This window comes from Argopecten irradians, chromosome 3, assembly GCF_041381155.1.
Source record: "Argopecten irradians isolate NY chromosome 3, Ai_NY, whole genome shotgun sequence".
NCBI classification, from domain to species: Eukaryota; Metazoa; Mollusca; class Bivalvia; order Pectinida; family Pectinidae; genus Argopecten; species Argopecten irradians.
Window position 1 is genome coordinate 34,865,442 of NC_091136.1, and position 16,388 is coordinate 34,881,829.

The 16,388-nt window shown below is 39.9% G+C and overlaps 1 protein-coding gene across 1 annotated transcript; it reads left to right on the plus strand.

Moving 5' to 3' along the window:
• Positions 1-74: 74 nt before the first annotated feature.
• On the plus strand, positions 75-15,442 carry LOC138318356 (uncharacterized). The gene is made up of 15 exons (XM_069260649.1): positions 75-237; positions 544-645; positions 1,394-2,619; positions 2,870-3,000; positions 3,509-3,635; positions 3,824-3,923; positions 4,847-4,995; positions 10,678-10,912; positions 11,071-11,178; positions 11,980-12,055; positions 12,315-12,413; positions 13,207-13,332; positions 13,722-13,802; positions 14,112-14,293; positions 14,635-15,442. Exons 1-15 carry the CDS (start codon positions 145-147, stop codon positions 14,773-14,775), a joined length of 2,976 nt encoding a protein of 991 aa, XP_069116750.1. The 5' UTR covers positions 75-144; the 3' UTR covers positions 14,776-15,442.
• The last annotated feature ends 946 nt before the right edge of the window (positions 15,443-16,388 follow it).

The following is a 16,388-nucleotide window of genomic DNA, read 5'->3' on the forward strand; positions in this document are numbered from 1 at the left end:
CTCTCGTAAAAAAGAATTCGGAATCTAACAAAAATACCTAAAGCATAGTTTCCCCCGACACCGGTACAGGAAGATGACATGTGGTCTGCTGTGTTTTTGGTGGCACACACTAATATTGGCTGGAATGAGATAATATAAAGCTAGATGTTGATGCTAAAGATGAGAACTATATACATAGTTTTCTTCATTGTTGCTGCATTGAGTCAAGTCTCATTATCTAAAAAGAAAGACAATTTAGTGAGTAGATTGAGAAATATACCGACACGTGCAAAGGAACCTGTAACGTTACTTTCACTTTGACCTCTTTAGCACATGCTTAGTCAGTTACTCTTTGATTCAGTATCTCTAACCGTCCTACAGTACACATATGTACAAAACAATTAAATTTCTGTCAGTCCTTGTATTCCTTTTTCTTTTTAATCTTTGGTTCAAATTAATGGATATCTCCTATGTATCTTCAGCATCAAAAACTTCATTGGATATGAGAGCTTAGCCAAAAGTTGTCAGAAGTGGAAGAATTTTAAATCTCCTTTTCCTTTGCAGGATGTGAAAGATTTTTTGGAGAAAGAGAAGAAAAAGTTTCCAGCATCATGTCCTAAAAAGATTACAATAAACAGTGTTAATCGTTTGAGATGGACAGCAGAGGTATTAAAGTTGACTCAGTATTTATAAAAAAAAACAAAAGAAAAAAAAGTAGTACTATTTGTACCTAAAAATGAATATATTTATCATTCTGTTTAGTTTATATGATACACAAAGTGGTAACTAAATAGCTATATCTTCATTCAATGAGATCTCATTCACAAAAGTCTTAAGCTGTTAGAAACTGAACAAGTTGTCATTTTTGATCAACTGCCCTCCTTGCTTCACAGAAATAGCTGAACCTATACTATCAATTTGTAGTGGGATTGGACTGGGTCGATCACCGATGACCTGGTAGCTCAGTTGGTTAGAGCACTTGGCTAGTGTTCGGAGGGTTCCGGGTTTGAATGCTGGTCTGGTTGCTACATTTTCTCCTCAACTGTTACAGAATTGGTGTCCAATTAAATAACCCACGGTGGTGATGTTTGGAAGGGTCTTGTATGTCTTTGAGGGTGAAGACTTCAAGAAAGGAGGGAGGAGTATAGTGGGATTGGACTGGGTTGATCATCGGTGACCTTGTAGCTCAGTCAATAGAGCAATCGGCTAGTGTTTTGAGGGTCCTGGGTTCGAATCTTGGACTGGCCGCTACATTTCTCCTCTCCTGTTACAAATTATTCCTAGTAAATGTGTTGTTAAAGCAGATATATTTATTATAAACTCAAATTAAACATTGTTTCGAAAGCAAACCCAACATTATCATAATAATTATTGATACATTTCATGTTCACTGGGTTTTTTTTATTTGTCACAGACTGACCAAGCAATATCATGCATTTTACTTGCACTGGATGCCAAGAATAACGATGGATTTCAGTGGTCCGCACTTGGAATGCTGTATCAGAAGAAAGGACAGTCATCTCAAGCAGCCTCCTGTTTCAAGCATGCGTCAAACCTCTCTGGGAAGGTCAGTCCATATGTTACTTCGTGGGATTTCATTGGTCCATTTGTCATTGGAAAAATGGAGCTTGATGGTGATCCTTTGGAACCATTTGGTGGTATAATTGAAGTTTCAAAGAAGAGAAATAACAAAAATGTAAAATTATTCTCAGAGCTTTTACCAAAAGGAGAAATCCAATGGAAGTCCTACAAGCAGTCTCATGCTGGTGAAACCATTCAGATAAGTCCTCAAGTAAACTGGAACGACTTGGTCAACTCTCTCAGTTCTATGGGGATAACAGAGTGGCAGGGTTGGGTTGTTGGGGAATTCGCTGTGAATGACAAGGACCAGATGGTAGTGTTCCAGTGTCTGGATGTTCACACCTTTTATATTGATGGTAGACCATTGACTGGAGACGTTTATCGTAGAGAAGTGTTCTGGACCACTACACGGCTATTCCAGGGGATTCATACCATCTATGTTCGTCTTCGCTCTAAAGTGACGGCAAATTTTAAATGCTCTATAAAGATACCACAGTCAAGTATAAAAGTTCTCCCTCCTCACTACCTTCCAGATCTTGTAAATGGTCAACTGTTTGGTAGACATGTAGCACTTCCAGTTACAAATCATCATCAGTCAAAATGGGTTCGTGTTTCCAAGGTTACTGTGACTGACCAATCAGATGGAAATATGCTGAAAAGTCATTTGCTTCAATCGGTTAGTGTCGCTCCAGGTCAAACTATTCCTATATTGTTTTCTTTGGAGACGTCCGATAATAAAGTTCTAATGACAAAGTGTACAATTTTAAACATAGTCCTATCCATTACTACATCAGTAGGAACCATACCCTTCAATATTGACCTCCGTTGTCGCAAGACTGGAGAGTCCTTCTTGTTTACGTTTAAAGACCATGATGGATCTGTCCAGCATGCAGCAGCCATAGCCCCTATTGTTGGCTGTGGTGGCACAACCTGTCCTACTGTACTTTCACTACACGGTACAACTGTACCACCACAGAACCAGGCTGACAGTTACAAGGTTATGAAGAATGGAGAATATGTGTTTGGAATTCCACATGCATGGCTACTGGCTCCAACGCGGTAAGTGTTTTTGTCATGAAATAGGAGCCATATAGTGTTTCCCATATCAGTACTGTCCTGTCCCGTCACATCAGTCCTGTTCTGTCCCATCCTGATGTCATATAAAAGTGAGAGACAAAGATATAGATGCCTTGCAAAAACAATCTTGTTTCTTCTATATAATATGTGGTTCAGTTCCTGTTATACATCAACAGAAGCTTCTGTGATTTGACGATGATCATAGTTATTATACATATAATACCTGTTCTAGACATGGTGCCCATAACTGGGAGGGGCCTGGTAGTCTGACAGCTATAACAGCTCTGGACAGACTGACATCACTGACTCAATCCAGTGACTGGATCTCAGACAAGGCAGACAACTCAAGGGTGCTGTTAGCAGGCAAGTGACAACATTATTATCTTTCTTGATTATCATGAAATTGCTTTTAAAAAGTATTTAAGGTATAGTTAGATAGATAGGAAATTGTTTAATTGACTGTAGGCGGCAAATATTATAAATCATCAGTTTAAACATTGAGTAGTCTGCTAAACCTGCCTACAGTAAAACAGGGTTATAATGAACTTCAGGGAACCAACAAAATCACTTTGTTATAGGTAAAGTTCTTTATACGATTGTATATATCTTATAATATCACTCATATGATAGTAACCCTTGGGGTATCTAGGATGATAGGAACTTTGACAGGGAATAAAAATTACTACATTTCATTGTAAGTGTGTTCTTTTAAAGTATGTTTTACAACATACATGTATACTGTATTAGGCATTTATTAGTTTACCTAATTGAGGTGCTAGGTAGAAGAGTTTGGTTATAAGATTATCACTTGGATGAAATGTCTCATATAAAATATCTTTAACCAGTAGTGGCCATGTTCTAATATCTCAAGGTCACTCCATGGGAGGACACGGGGCCTGGCACCTGGCTACACACTACCCTGACCGAGCCCTTGGATTGGTATCACTGGCAGGCTGGATCAAGAAGGAGGAATATGGAGATAGCAATCTATTCTTCAGGTTTGTTTTCAAAACAAACCAAAGAAATCATAACACCAGAATATTAATATGTGCTTTACATAACTATAACTACTAACCTGTAGTGTATGATATTGTAACATGACATGTAAATTGGTTGATATTTACAGCCTGTCTGAACTAGTTACATGTTTTGCAAGGTTCTAGTTTGTATACTTTCCACTTTGTAGACATGATTTAGCCACTAGTCATGTAGATCCAGCCACGAAATTCCTAATGGAAGCTTGTATAGCAGAGAACGATGCTGATAGACACATCACTAACTTACAGGTAAATATCCCTAATATACTGGTATATGGCACAGGCATTACGGTATCATACTTAATAACATTTCACCAACTTGATATGGGTATCATATCACCATTTTATAGGTATCATGTCACCAACATACAGGTATCATGTTACCAACTAACAAATATTACATCACCAATATACATGTATCATGTCATCAACTTACAGATACCATGTCACCAACTAACAGGTATCATGTCACCAATATACAGGTATCATGTTACCAACTACCAGGTATCATGTCACCAACATACAGGTGTCATGTCACCAACTTAAGGTATCATGTCACCAACTTACAGGTATCATGTTACCAACTAACAGGTATCATGTCACCAACATACATATATCATGTCACCAACATACAGGTATCATGTCACCAACATACATATATCATGTCACCAGCTCACAAGTATCATGTCACCAACATACGGGTATCATGTTACCAACTAACAGTTGTCATGTCATCAACATACAGGTATCATGTCACCAACATACAGGTATTATGTCACCAATATACAGGTATCATGTCACCAACATACATATATCATGTCACCAATTAACAGATATCATGTCATCAACATACAGGTATCATGTCACCAATATATAGGTATCATGGCACCAACATACAGGTATCATGTCACCAACATACAGGTATCATGTCACCAACTTACAGGTATCATGTCACCAATGTACAGGTATCATGTCACCAGCATTATCATGTCACCAACATACAGGTATCATGTCACCAACATACAGGTATCATGCCACCAACATACAGGTGTCATGTCACCAATATATAGGTATCATGGCACCAACATACAGGTATCATGTCAGATGTCAGGACATAGAGTTATGATACCTAGTACTGTTTTGACATTAGTGTTGTCTTCATTTTGTCACAGGATGTCCCCGTATTTACCAGGATTGGTGCAAATGATCGCACTGTTCATCCATTCTTTATGAGGAGAATGTACAGACTGCTGAAAGAGATAGAAGTTATGGTCAACTATACAGAGCTGCCAAACAAAGAACATTGGTGGTGGGACACATGGTATGTAAGGAGTCAGGGGACACATGGTATGTAAGGGGTCAGGGGAAACATGGTATGTAAGGGGTCAGGGGATACATGGCATGTAAGGGGTCAGGGGACAAATGGTATGTTAGGGGTCAGGGGATACATGGTATGTAAGGGTTCAGGGGACACATGATATGTAAGGGGGTCAGAGAACACATGGTATGTAATGGGTCAGGGGACACATGGTATGTAAGGGCCGGGTCAGGGGATACATGGCATGTAAGGGGTCAGGGGACAAATGGTATGTTAGGGGTCAGGGGATACATGGTATGTAAGGGTTCATGGTATGTAAGGGGTCAGGGGACACATGGTATGTAAGGTCAGGGGTCAGGTAAGGTCAGGGACACATGGTATGTAAATGGGTAAGGGTCAGGGACAAAGGCATGTAAGCAGGACCAGTATGGTCAGGGGACACATGGTATGTAATGGGTCAGGGGATACATGGTAAGTAAGGGGTCAGGGGACAGTAAAGGTCAGGGTATGTAAAGGGTCAGGGGACGCATGGTATGTTAGAGGTCAGGGTCAGGGACACATGGTATGTAAGGGGTCAGAGGATACATGGTATTTAAGGGGTCAGGGGATACATGGTATGTGAGAGGTCAGGGGACACATGGTATTTAAGGGGTCAGAGGACACATGGTATGTCAGGGGTCAGGGGGACATAGGCATGTAAGTGGTCAGGGGACAAATGGTATGAAAACGGTAAGGGGATACATAGTATGTAAAGGGTCAGTGGACACATTGTATGTAAGGGTGTCAGGGGACACATGGTATGTAAGGGGGCAGGTTATGCATGGTATGTAAAGGGTCAGGGGACACATGATATGTAAGGGGTCAGGGAACAATGGTATGTAAGGGGGCAGTGGAATGCATGTATGGGTCAGGGGAACATGTATGTAAGGGGTCAGGGGATACATGGTATGTAAAGGGTCAGGGGACACATGGTATGTAAGGGGTCAGGGGATACATGGTATGTAAAGGGTCAGGGGACACATGGTATGTAAGGGTCAGGGGATACATGGTATGTAAGGGGTCAGGGGACACATGGTATGTTAGGGGTCAGGGGATACATGGTATGTAAGGGGTCAGGGGACACATGGTATGTAAGGGGTCAGGGGATACATGGTATGTAAGGGGTCAGGGGACACATGGTATGTAAGGGGTCAGGGGACACATGGTATGTAAGGGGTCAGGGGACAAATGGTATGTAAGGGGTCAGGGGAACATGGTATGTAAGGGGTCAGGGGACACATGGTATGTAAGGGGTCAGGGGACACATGGTATGTAAGGGTCAGGGGACACATGGTATGTAAGGGGTCAGGGGACACATGGTATGTAAGGGTCAGGGGAACATGGTATGTGAAGGGTCAGGGGACACATGGTATGTAAGGGGTCAGGGAACATGGTATGTAAGGGGTCAGGGAACATGTATGTAAAGGGTCAGGGACACATGGTATGTAAAGGGTCAGGGGACACATGGTATGTAAGGGGTCAGGGGAACATGGTATGTAAGGGGTCAGGGGACACATGGTATGTAAGGGGTCAGGGGACACATGGTATGTAAGGGTCAGGGACACATGGTATGTAAGGGGTCAGGGGACAATGGCATGTAAGGGTCAGGGGACAATGGTATAACGGTAAGGGGATACATGTATGTAAAGGGTCAGGGACACATGGTATGTAAGGGGTCAGGGGACACATGGTATTAAGGGTCAGGGAACATGGTATGTAATTCCACATGGTATGTAAGGAGTCAGGGGACACATGGTATGTAAGGGGTCAGGGGAAACATGGTATGTAAGGGGTCAGGGGATACATGGCATGTAAGGGGTCAGGGGACAAATGGTATGTTAGGGGTCAGGGGATACATGGTATGTAAGGGTTCAGGGGACACATGGTATGTAAGGGGTCAGAGAACACATGGTATGTAATGGGTCAGGGGACACATGGTATGTAAGGGGTCAGGGGATACATGGCATGTAAGGGGTCAGGGGACAAATGGTATGTTAGGGGTCAGGGGATACATGGTATGTAAGGGTTCAGGGGACACATGGTATGTAAGGGGTCAGGGAACACATGGTATGTAATGGGTCAGGGGACAAAGGCATGTAAGTGGTCAGGGGACACATGGTATGTAATGGGTCAGGGGATACATGGTAAGTAAGGGGTCAGGGGACAAAATGTATGTAAAGGGCCAGGGGACGCATGGTATGTTAAGAGGTCAGGGGACACATGGTATGTAAGGGATCAGAGGATACATGGTATTTAAGGGGTCAGGGGATACATGGTATGTGAGAGGTCAGGGGACACATGGTATTTAAGGGGTCAGAGGACACATGGTATGTCAGGGGTCAGGGGACATAGGCATGTAAGTGGTCAGGGGACAAATGGTATGAAAACGGTAAGGGGATACATAGTATGTAAAGGGTCAGTGGACACATTGTATGTAAGGGGGTCAGGGGACACATGGTATGTAAGGGGGCAGGTTATGCATGGTATGTAAAGGGTCAGGGGACACATGATATGTAAGGGGTCAGGGAACATATGGTATGTAAGGGGTCAGATTATGCATGGTATTTAAAGGGTCAGGGGACACATGGTATGTAAGGGGTCAGGGGATACATGGTATGTAAAGGGTCAGTGGACACATGGTATGTAAGGGGTCAGGGGATACATGGTATGTAAGGGGTCAGGGGACAAATGGTATGTAAGGGGTCAGGGGATACATGGTATGTAAGGGGTCAGGGGACACATGGTATGTAAGGGGTCAGGGGACACATGGTATGTAAGGGGTCAGGGGATACATGGTATGTAAGGGTGCAGGGGACACATGGTATGTAAGGGGTCAGGGAACATATGGTATGTAAGGGGGCAGATTATGCATGGTATTTTTAATGGGTCAGGGGACACATGATATGTAAGGGGTCAGGGGATACATGGCATGTAAAGGGTCAGGGGACACATGGTAAGGGTCAGGGACACATGGTATGTAAGGGGTCAGGGGATACACATGGTATGTAAGGGGTCAGGGACACATGGTATGTAAAGGGTCAGGGGACACATGGTATGTAAGGGGTCAGGGGATACATGGATGTAAGGGGTCAGGGACAATGGTATGTAAGGGGTCAGGGGATACATGGTATGTAAGGGTCAGGGGACAATGGTATGTAAGGGGTCAGGGGATACATGGTATGTAAGGGGTCAGGGGACACATGGTATGTAAAGGGGTCAGGGACACATGGTATGTGGGGGTCAGGGAACATGGTATGTAAGGGTCAGGGGAAATGAACAGGTGTAAGGGTCAGGGGACAAATGGTATTGTAGGGGTCAGGGGAACATGGTATGTAAGGGGTCAGGGGACAATGGTATGTAAGGGGTCAGGGAACATGGTATGTAAGGGGTCAGGGGACACATGGTATGTAAGGGGTCAGGGGATACATGGCATGTAAGGGGTCAGGGGACACATGGTATGTAAGGGGTCAGGGGACACATGGTATGTAAGGGTTCAGGGGACACATGGTATGTAAGGGGTCAGGGGACACATGGTATGTAATGGGTCAGGGGACACATGGTATGTAAGGGGTCAGGGGACAAAATGTATGTAAAGGGCCAGGGGACGCATGGTATGTTAAGAGGTCAGGGGACACATGGTATGTTAGGGTCAGAGGATACACTGGTATGTAAGGGGTCAGGGGATACATGGTATGTAGGGGAGGTCAGGGAACAAATTTAAGGGGTCAGCGGTATGATAATGGTATGTAGGGTCAGGGAACATGGTATTAGGGTCAGGGAACATGTATGTAGGGTCAGGACTGGTATTAAGGGTCAGGGACAATGTATGTCAGGGGTCAGGGGACATAGGCATGTAAGTGGTCAGGGGACAAATGGTATGAAAACGGTAAGGGGATACATAGTATGTAAAGGGTCAGTGGACACATTGTATGTAAGGGGGTCAGGGGACACATGGTATGTAAGGGGGCAGGTTATGCATGGTATGTAAAGGGGTCAGGGGACACATGATATGTAAGGGGTCAGGGAACATATGGTATGTAAGGGGGCAGATTATGCATGGTATTTAAAGGGTCAGGGGACACATGATATGTAAGGGGTCAGGGGATACATGGTATGTAAAGGGTCAGTGGACACATGGTATGTAAGGGGTCAGGGGATACATTGTATGTAAGGGGTCAGCGAACACATGGTATGTAAGAGGTCAGGGGACACATGGTATGTAAGTGGTCAGGGGACAAATGGTATGAAAGGGGTAAGGGGATACATGGTATGTAAAGGGTCAGTGGACACATCTTATGTAAGGGGTCAGGGGATACATGGTATGTAAGGGGGCAGGTTATGCATGGTATGTAAAGGGTCAGGGGACACATGATATGTAAGGGGTCAGGGATACATGGTATGTAAAGGGTCAGTGGACACATGGTATGTAAGGGGTCAGGGGATACATGGTATGTAAGGGGTCAGGGGACACATGGTATGTAAGGGGTCAGGGGACACATGGTATGTAAGGGGTCAGGGGACACATGATATGTAAGGGGTCAGGGGACATATGGTATGTAAGGGGGCAGATTATGCATGGTATGTAAAGGGTCAGGGGACACATGATATGTAAGGGGTCAGGGGATACATGGTATGTAAGTGGTTAGGGGACACATGGTATGTATGGGGTCGGGGATACATGGTATGTAAGGGGTCAGGGGATACGTGGTATGTAAAGGGTCAGTGGACACATGGTATGTAAGGGGTCAGGGGATACATGGTATGTAAGGGGTCAGGGGATACATGGTATGGAAGGGGTCAGGGGATACATGGTATGTAAGGGGTCAGATGACAAATGGTATGTAAAGGGTTAGGGGACACATGGTATGTAAAGGGTCAGGGAATACATGGTATGTTAGGGGTCAGGGGACACATGGTATGGTAAGGGTCAGGGGATATATGATATGTCAACAGGGGCTGGGGATAATGGTTTAAAAGAGAGGGCAGAAGATACCTGTATGTCAAGGGGCAGGGGCAGGGGCAAATTGTATAATGGGGTGCCTATACGACACTTAAAGGGGGACAGAGCTAGTTGATATATGGTCTGTCAAAGGATCAGGGATAATGGTATAGACACTTAGTATATCATTACTATATTAAATTAGAAAAACACCTGTTTCAAAAGGAACAAGGGATAACTGGTACGCACGAGAGGGAGGACATGAGACAGATTGTATTTTACTGGACAAAGGATATTGTTATACTGTAAACCAAATATCTGTAGTGACTACTTAATTTTGCGATTTCTGTTTCCAAACATTTTCGCAGAGATTAAGTTTTGCGGATATAAAATTGAATTAAGATGTCTTTTAACTTAATTGTGCAAGAATCTTCTAAGATATTAGTTTGCAGAGATATACTTTCGCATATTCACCTTGATCACGATACGTCATGAATTAGTAAAAAATCAATTGGACACAAAAGAAAGTTGGTTTACAGTATCATGTAAGTATGAGGATCAGTGAGAACAAAGAAACCTGTTCTAACTCCTGAACTGGAGAATCTGATTATGTTTTCAGGGATGTAAAATAAGTTTTGACAGATGTGATTTTGTAATATATTATCTCTGAGGTTCCACTAATTCTATCAATCATTTTCGGTTGCCAGGGAGACCAATGACGGTGGAGTGGTGAACGACAGACAGCTGAGGGAGTTTACAAACCGCATTACTGAGGTAGATGGCAGCTGTGGTAGTGATGGCTGTGATGGTACCACAGAGAACAGATACAGTGGGAAGGATGAGAAGTTTGTCTTCACCTGCTACAACCCAGCCCTAGGGGAGGGCCTTAATGGTTTACAGATCATCCAGCAGAGGGCGCCACTTCGACTCAGTAAAATAGAAGTGAGGGCACAAAACTAAAAACATTGTCTTATTTCCATGAAGATATTCTTACATTATGTAGTATGGATATTTGTTATTGTTTCATGACCAAGAGACTGTGTTACGAATTTTAAATCCCATTTTGGATCAATAATTTTAGTTTCTCTGTTATCGTTTAGGGATACACAAAGAATGAAAACTTTTTGCTGAAGACAACCAATGTTGCATCTTTTGTGATTAAGGAACCAAAGATAAGAAAGATGGATTGGAAGAATAAATTGCTGAAAGTAAGAGTCTGTAAGATATTTGGGCCATAGTGGTCAAGTGTTTTAAGTGACTTACATTCTGCTAGTAAGCCCTTGGTTAAAAGTTCATGCTTTTAGCAGTTGAAAGGACAAATAGGTGCGTGACATTTTACCACTCAGACTTTATTTTTAAGTAACAAGTTCAAATTAACATTCCAAATTTTGAATGAGAAATTACCATGAAAACACCAGTGTAATTTGCACAGGTACTTTTTTGGATGGGAAATGCTGAAAAAATCTGCAATCACACAAACCTGATTCATGTTTAAATGTACATAGTGCATAGCTGTGTGTAGGAAATCATGCTTAAAGATGCCCCACCACTGACAAATGGTATTTTTTCACTATGAAAAATAGGAGCAGACGATTTAGTATTTTTCTTCAGTTACAAAAGTTTCTTACTTTACACCATTACCACCATTGAAAAGTTTGAGCTTCTAATTTTACTTCAAGTTAAAAATGTGAAAAATGATTAATTGCATCCCGAAAAAATTCTGTGACGCTATATCCTATATGGAATGAAGTACTGATTGCGCATGCACCAAAGGCGAAATAAATTATTTTATATTATTTTTTGTGTTAATTAGGCATATATATACACGATTAAACACCAATTATTGTTCAAATGATTAATATCATTTATGCTCTGTCGGCGGTGGAGCATCTTTAATTCAATAAACAAAGACTAAAACAATGGTGACTAAAGAGGATCCAAGCTAAAAGTGATTCTGTAGAATCTAACTGACAAAATATTGAAATCCAATAATTCCGTTTGTTTTAAAGATTGACGACACAGTTTTGGACATTGCTGACACCACCAAATTTGAAAAAGATGGTGTTCGTGTTTGTTACAAAAAAGGTGAGGATTATACATATTGATGAACAGAGTTTTCATATTTATTTAAAGAAAGGATTGCCTTGTATTTTGATGCTAACATCAATGCTGGTCTCGACTTAACAATACCTTATACGATGGTCTATTTTACTTGTTCAGTCACCAAGCTAGTTATTGTAAATCTATAAAGCTACGTCACTGTAGATGAAGAATTTACCTTGGTCATAGCCACCAGGTACTTGTACATAGCAGCTGAGTTATGTAGTTTCCTTAATATCTCTAGGTGTTTGGGCACTATGTGATGGAGATACAGATAAGAGAACTGCTGCATCCTATGGACCTGCCAGACGTGTTGCTGAACGACCATTTGTTATTGTTATAGGTAATAAAAAATGCTGTGTTTTTTTTTTGGAATATGACACTACAATATATTTGTAGTCTATTCAAGAACATGACCTGTCCTTTGAATAAAGGGAGATAATTTCTTTTTGTACTGTACTTGCTCTACTTGCTTTGGTTATACAGCCCATCAGCTGATTTTTCTTATTTCTTTGAAGATATTCCATAATATTTACAGTTTGCTTCAATAATGTGAATTTGCTTGAATTGTGTGAAGCTAATGGACAGAGTGCAATGTATAAGGTCATTTGTCTTTTCTTAAATGGAAAATAACTTTGATCTATTTTGGGATACTATATTAATATTCATTGTTGTTTAATATTGATATTTTGTGTGTAAATAAATTGCACGGAAATCTATGATAAATCAAACTGAAAACTAGCCACAAAGTTTGGTTGTTACAAAGAAGTATGCAAAGGTAATTTATGTGTCAAACTGTTCAAAGAAATAGAGTTTCATCTTGATGTCAATCATAACACTTGTGCTCATTTGCTATTTGTTTCATATAGTTGATTTGGGTGCATATTATAGTCTACAGTAGACTGGCTTCCAGACCCTTACGTACTTGTAGATAAGATTTTCTCAGCTGAATTTTATTACTAGATTATCTCCCACTAGTTAGAAAATTAGAATGCCTAGAATCAGATGTGTCGATAGAGACATATCAAAAATAATCTAGCAGATTTTCTCGACAATTCTAATATTTTAGAAGCTGGTAGCTATGCAGTCTTATCAAGCAGTTTTGGTTATAAAGATTTATTTTTTTTAATTTACAGATACAGATTCTGAGTTTGGTATTGAGATCCAGAATCTAGCCGTATACATTGCTAACCTGTTCTTCCTAACCTCAGACACAGCTGTTCCGATTGTTAGGCTCAATGATGTTTCAGACAAAATCATAGGTATGTCCTTAACTCCTGGCACAGTTACTCCTATAAAAACTAATAGGTCAACTCCTGTAAGAGGCAGTATTAATATGAGCTCTGTCTGTCAGCTATGTGATGAAGCAATGTCTAATTAGGAAAGTATTTGGTTATCACTTGTTAGAGACTCAGGTCTTATTAATTTTTGGAGCACTTTCAGGAGATTACATTTCTAAAGGGTGTAGAAGAATATGGAAGCTGCAACAATGTTATCACCAGGCTAAAAAGATTTTACAGAAAAGAATAAGTCAAAGCTCAATTAACCTTTAGATTTTCCTGATCAATATCATTAATTTAATTCAAAAATAAGAATTTAGGGAAAATGGGATTATGTATGTTCTACAGCAAATTATTGTTTACTTTTCTAGGTGAAAACAACCTGATTATTTTAAGCCTATTACCAGATATGTTGGAAGTAGCTGATCTGCCCCCAGACTTGAAAGCAACAGGTTGGAATTCATTAAATGAAATTTTATTGAAGATTTCAAAAAGATGTACATGTAATTCATACCTTTTTAGGGGACAGTGTGAAGCATACCAGTATATGTTACTGAACACTAGTATTATATTTTTTTTGTTTTTTAATGATGAAAATAAAGAAAAAACATGGTGATGCAATATATAAAAGATTATACGCATATAAAATAAAAAGGTATACAGTTGGGATTTAAGATAGACCTTTCCTGATACATGTATATGTAATTGTGTATATTTCCACAATTAGTAGTATAGCCGATATCTTGTTTGTGTGTATGCAGATTCTACAATAAATCTCGTGGACTGTAAATTTTTGGAGCCTCGCAGTGGACTGATGACTCTTGCCCCACACAAGGCGATAACGGACGGCCTGGTGATGTTTCTATTAGCACACTCTATAGAGGGTCTGAGGGATGTTGTTTCTCTGGCCACTCCCACCATTCCTCCCATGACAAGATCACCGGTATGTCTGACAATCATTTATCAGTCCCCTTCCCAATGAAACTGGAAGGTACTAGGTAGTATTTGTCTGTCAATCTATTCCTGCAGTGACCAGTTTCCATACAGATGATAACTTGAGGACAGATTAACAGATTTGATTGAAACTTGATACCATGTTTAAAGAAAACCATTCATATTGTCAACAATGCAATATCTGTATAAGACATCTGAAAATATACACGTGTTTGATAAAGTTAGATTTTCTTTCCTTGGTCAGAATAAACCAGATGAGCTATGTCGTAGACAAAACAGAACTGATGAAAGTTATGAATTGTTAACGTATGTTTATGGTTCTTTTTACAGTTCTCTAATCTACTGCCTGACTATGTGGTGACAGGGCCAGAATTTGGATGGAAAGGACCTGGTGGATTTCTGTGTGCCGGTTTCTGGGGGAATCAATGGCAGTACCGGCCAGATCTGTCGTCATGTGTCTGCCATTACTAGGATTAGCTACTGTAAACTGTGATAAGGGCATTCTAGATAATTGCTCATTGTTATTCCATGGGACTTTTTTATACTTGTTAACATTTATCATTTTACTGTGGGAATATTTGTATATTCATATTGACTGATATCTTGGTAGCTATTATTAAATCAATGGGTTTGAATGTAATAAATTTGATATCAAAAGTGAAATCGCTATTGCAATTGCATTTCAATATTATACTTATCGGAATGATTCATATTATCTGATGTGCTCATAATTGTGTTGATGGCATATTGATCCATATCCAACAGTGCTCCTAATATTTATTATAGCAGGTCACTTTGTCAGAACCATCCTTGACTACTGTTATATTAAAATGCCTTTCAGAACGTCCACTTGTTCTTATTGTCCGTTTAAAAAATTTCCTAGATTAAAACTAGGAAATAGCTATACAAAAAAATGTTTTCGTGAAAATGATAAAAGTTCTCTATACATGTAAATAATTGTAAACTAATTTGAGTTAATTTATTCTCCATATGTATTGCACTTTTATATAAATAATGGGTTGTGGAGCTTTTTTAACAGCTACCATTTATATACAATATATGTTCTTTTTTTATTGACTTGTCTTAATTCAAATTAATTCTATTTCTGAAGAAAAAATAAAACATATTGTTGTTTTTACTTCGTTTGTTTGACTTCTTTGTACCTTCGATCGATTCTATGAACAAGAATTCTTTGGTTGATATGGGATTATTGCTGCCTATCTGAATCAGTAAAACTTGTTCTTCATCTGAAATACCTAGAACAAGTATCTTGGAGTGAGGGGTAAATGGGGGGAATGAAACACAAAGAACAATTGGTTTATTACCTGTATCCAATACTCAAAAATGCAATAATCATGATAATAAATTAACTAATCCTCTTGGCACCAGGACTGAATATTAAATAAATTGTGCTTTACTTTGACCTACATTTTGACCTTTGATCTACAGCATAGACAAATCTATTCAAATTTCTTGCTACATTTTACTTGGGTCATTTAAGTTAACCCAAAGTATAGCAGCGTTTCTTGTACCAAAAGTATGTCACGGTGACCTACATTCCGACTTACATTGTAGGAAGGAAAATATGTTTGCCTACTCCACAATAGTCGCTTGGATTTTATACAAATTGTAATAACAATATGGTTTAGAATATGTTAAATATCATAGTTCATCTGCAGATTTTAACATTTCATAAATAGAGAATTCAAAGTATCCCTAACCCATATTATTAGGTTTATTCTCAAGATTACATATAATTAATGACCATGCACAATTTCTTAGCTGTGACCTTATAAAGTCTCAATATCAAAGTTTTAGTAAGATAGAATGGTTTAATTGTTTTTTTTTATTATTGAAGTATTACACCAAGCACCTGCAATCATGGGTTATCTCCCTTGGTACTCTACTATTTTATCATTACCAGAGACATAAATTTCTGTCATTATAAAATACCTGCATTAACATATTAACAAAAGTAGACATTTAGACAGCACCTGAATCTCTAGTAAAAGTCATGCTACTTTTTATGGACCTATTTATATAATAATTACCAGAAACATACTCCAGTACAAATCAGAAATTTA

What these genes read in the sequence shown, in the direction of transcription:
- LOC138318356 (XM_069260649.1), top strand. Translation starts at nt 145, where the DNA reads ATGTTGATGCTAAAGATGAGAACTATATACATAGTTTTCTTCATTGTT. An exon ending in TGGCTACTGGCTCCAACGCG is followed by an intron (nt 2,620 to 2,869) that starts GTAAGTGTTTTT and finishes TACCTGTTCTAG; the next exon opens with ACATGGTGCCCATAACTGGG. An exon ending in GGAAGAATAAATTGCTGAAA is followed by an intron (nt 11,179 to 11,979) that starts GTAAGAGTCTGT and finishes TTTGTTTTAAAG; the next exon opens with ATTGACGACACAGTTTTGGA.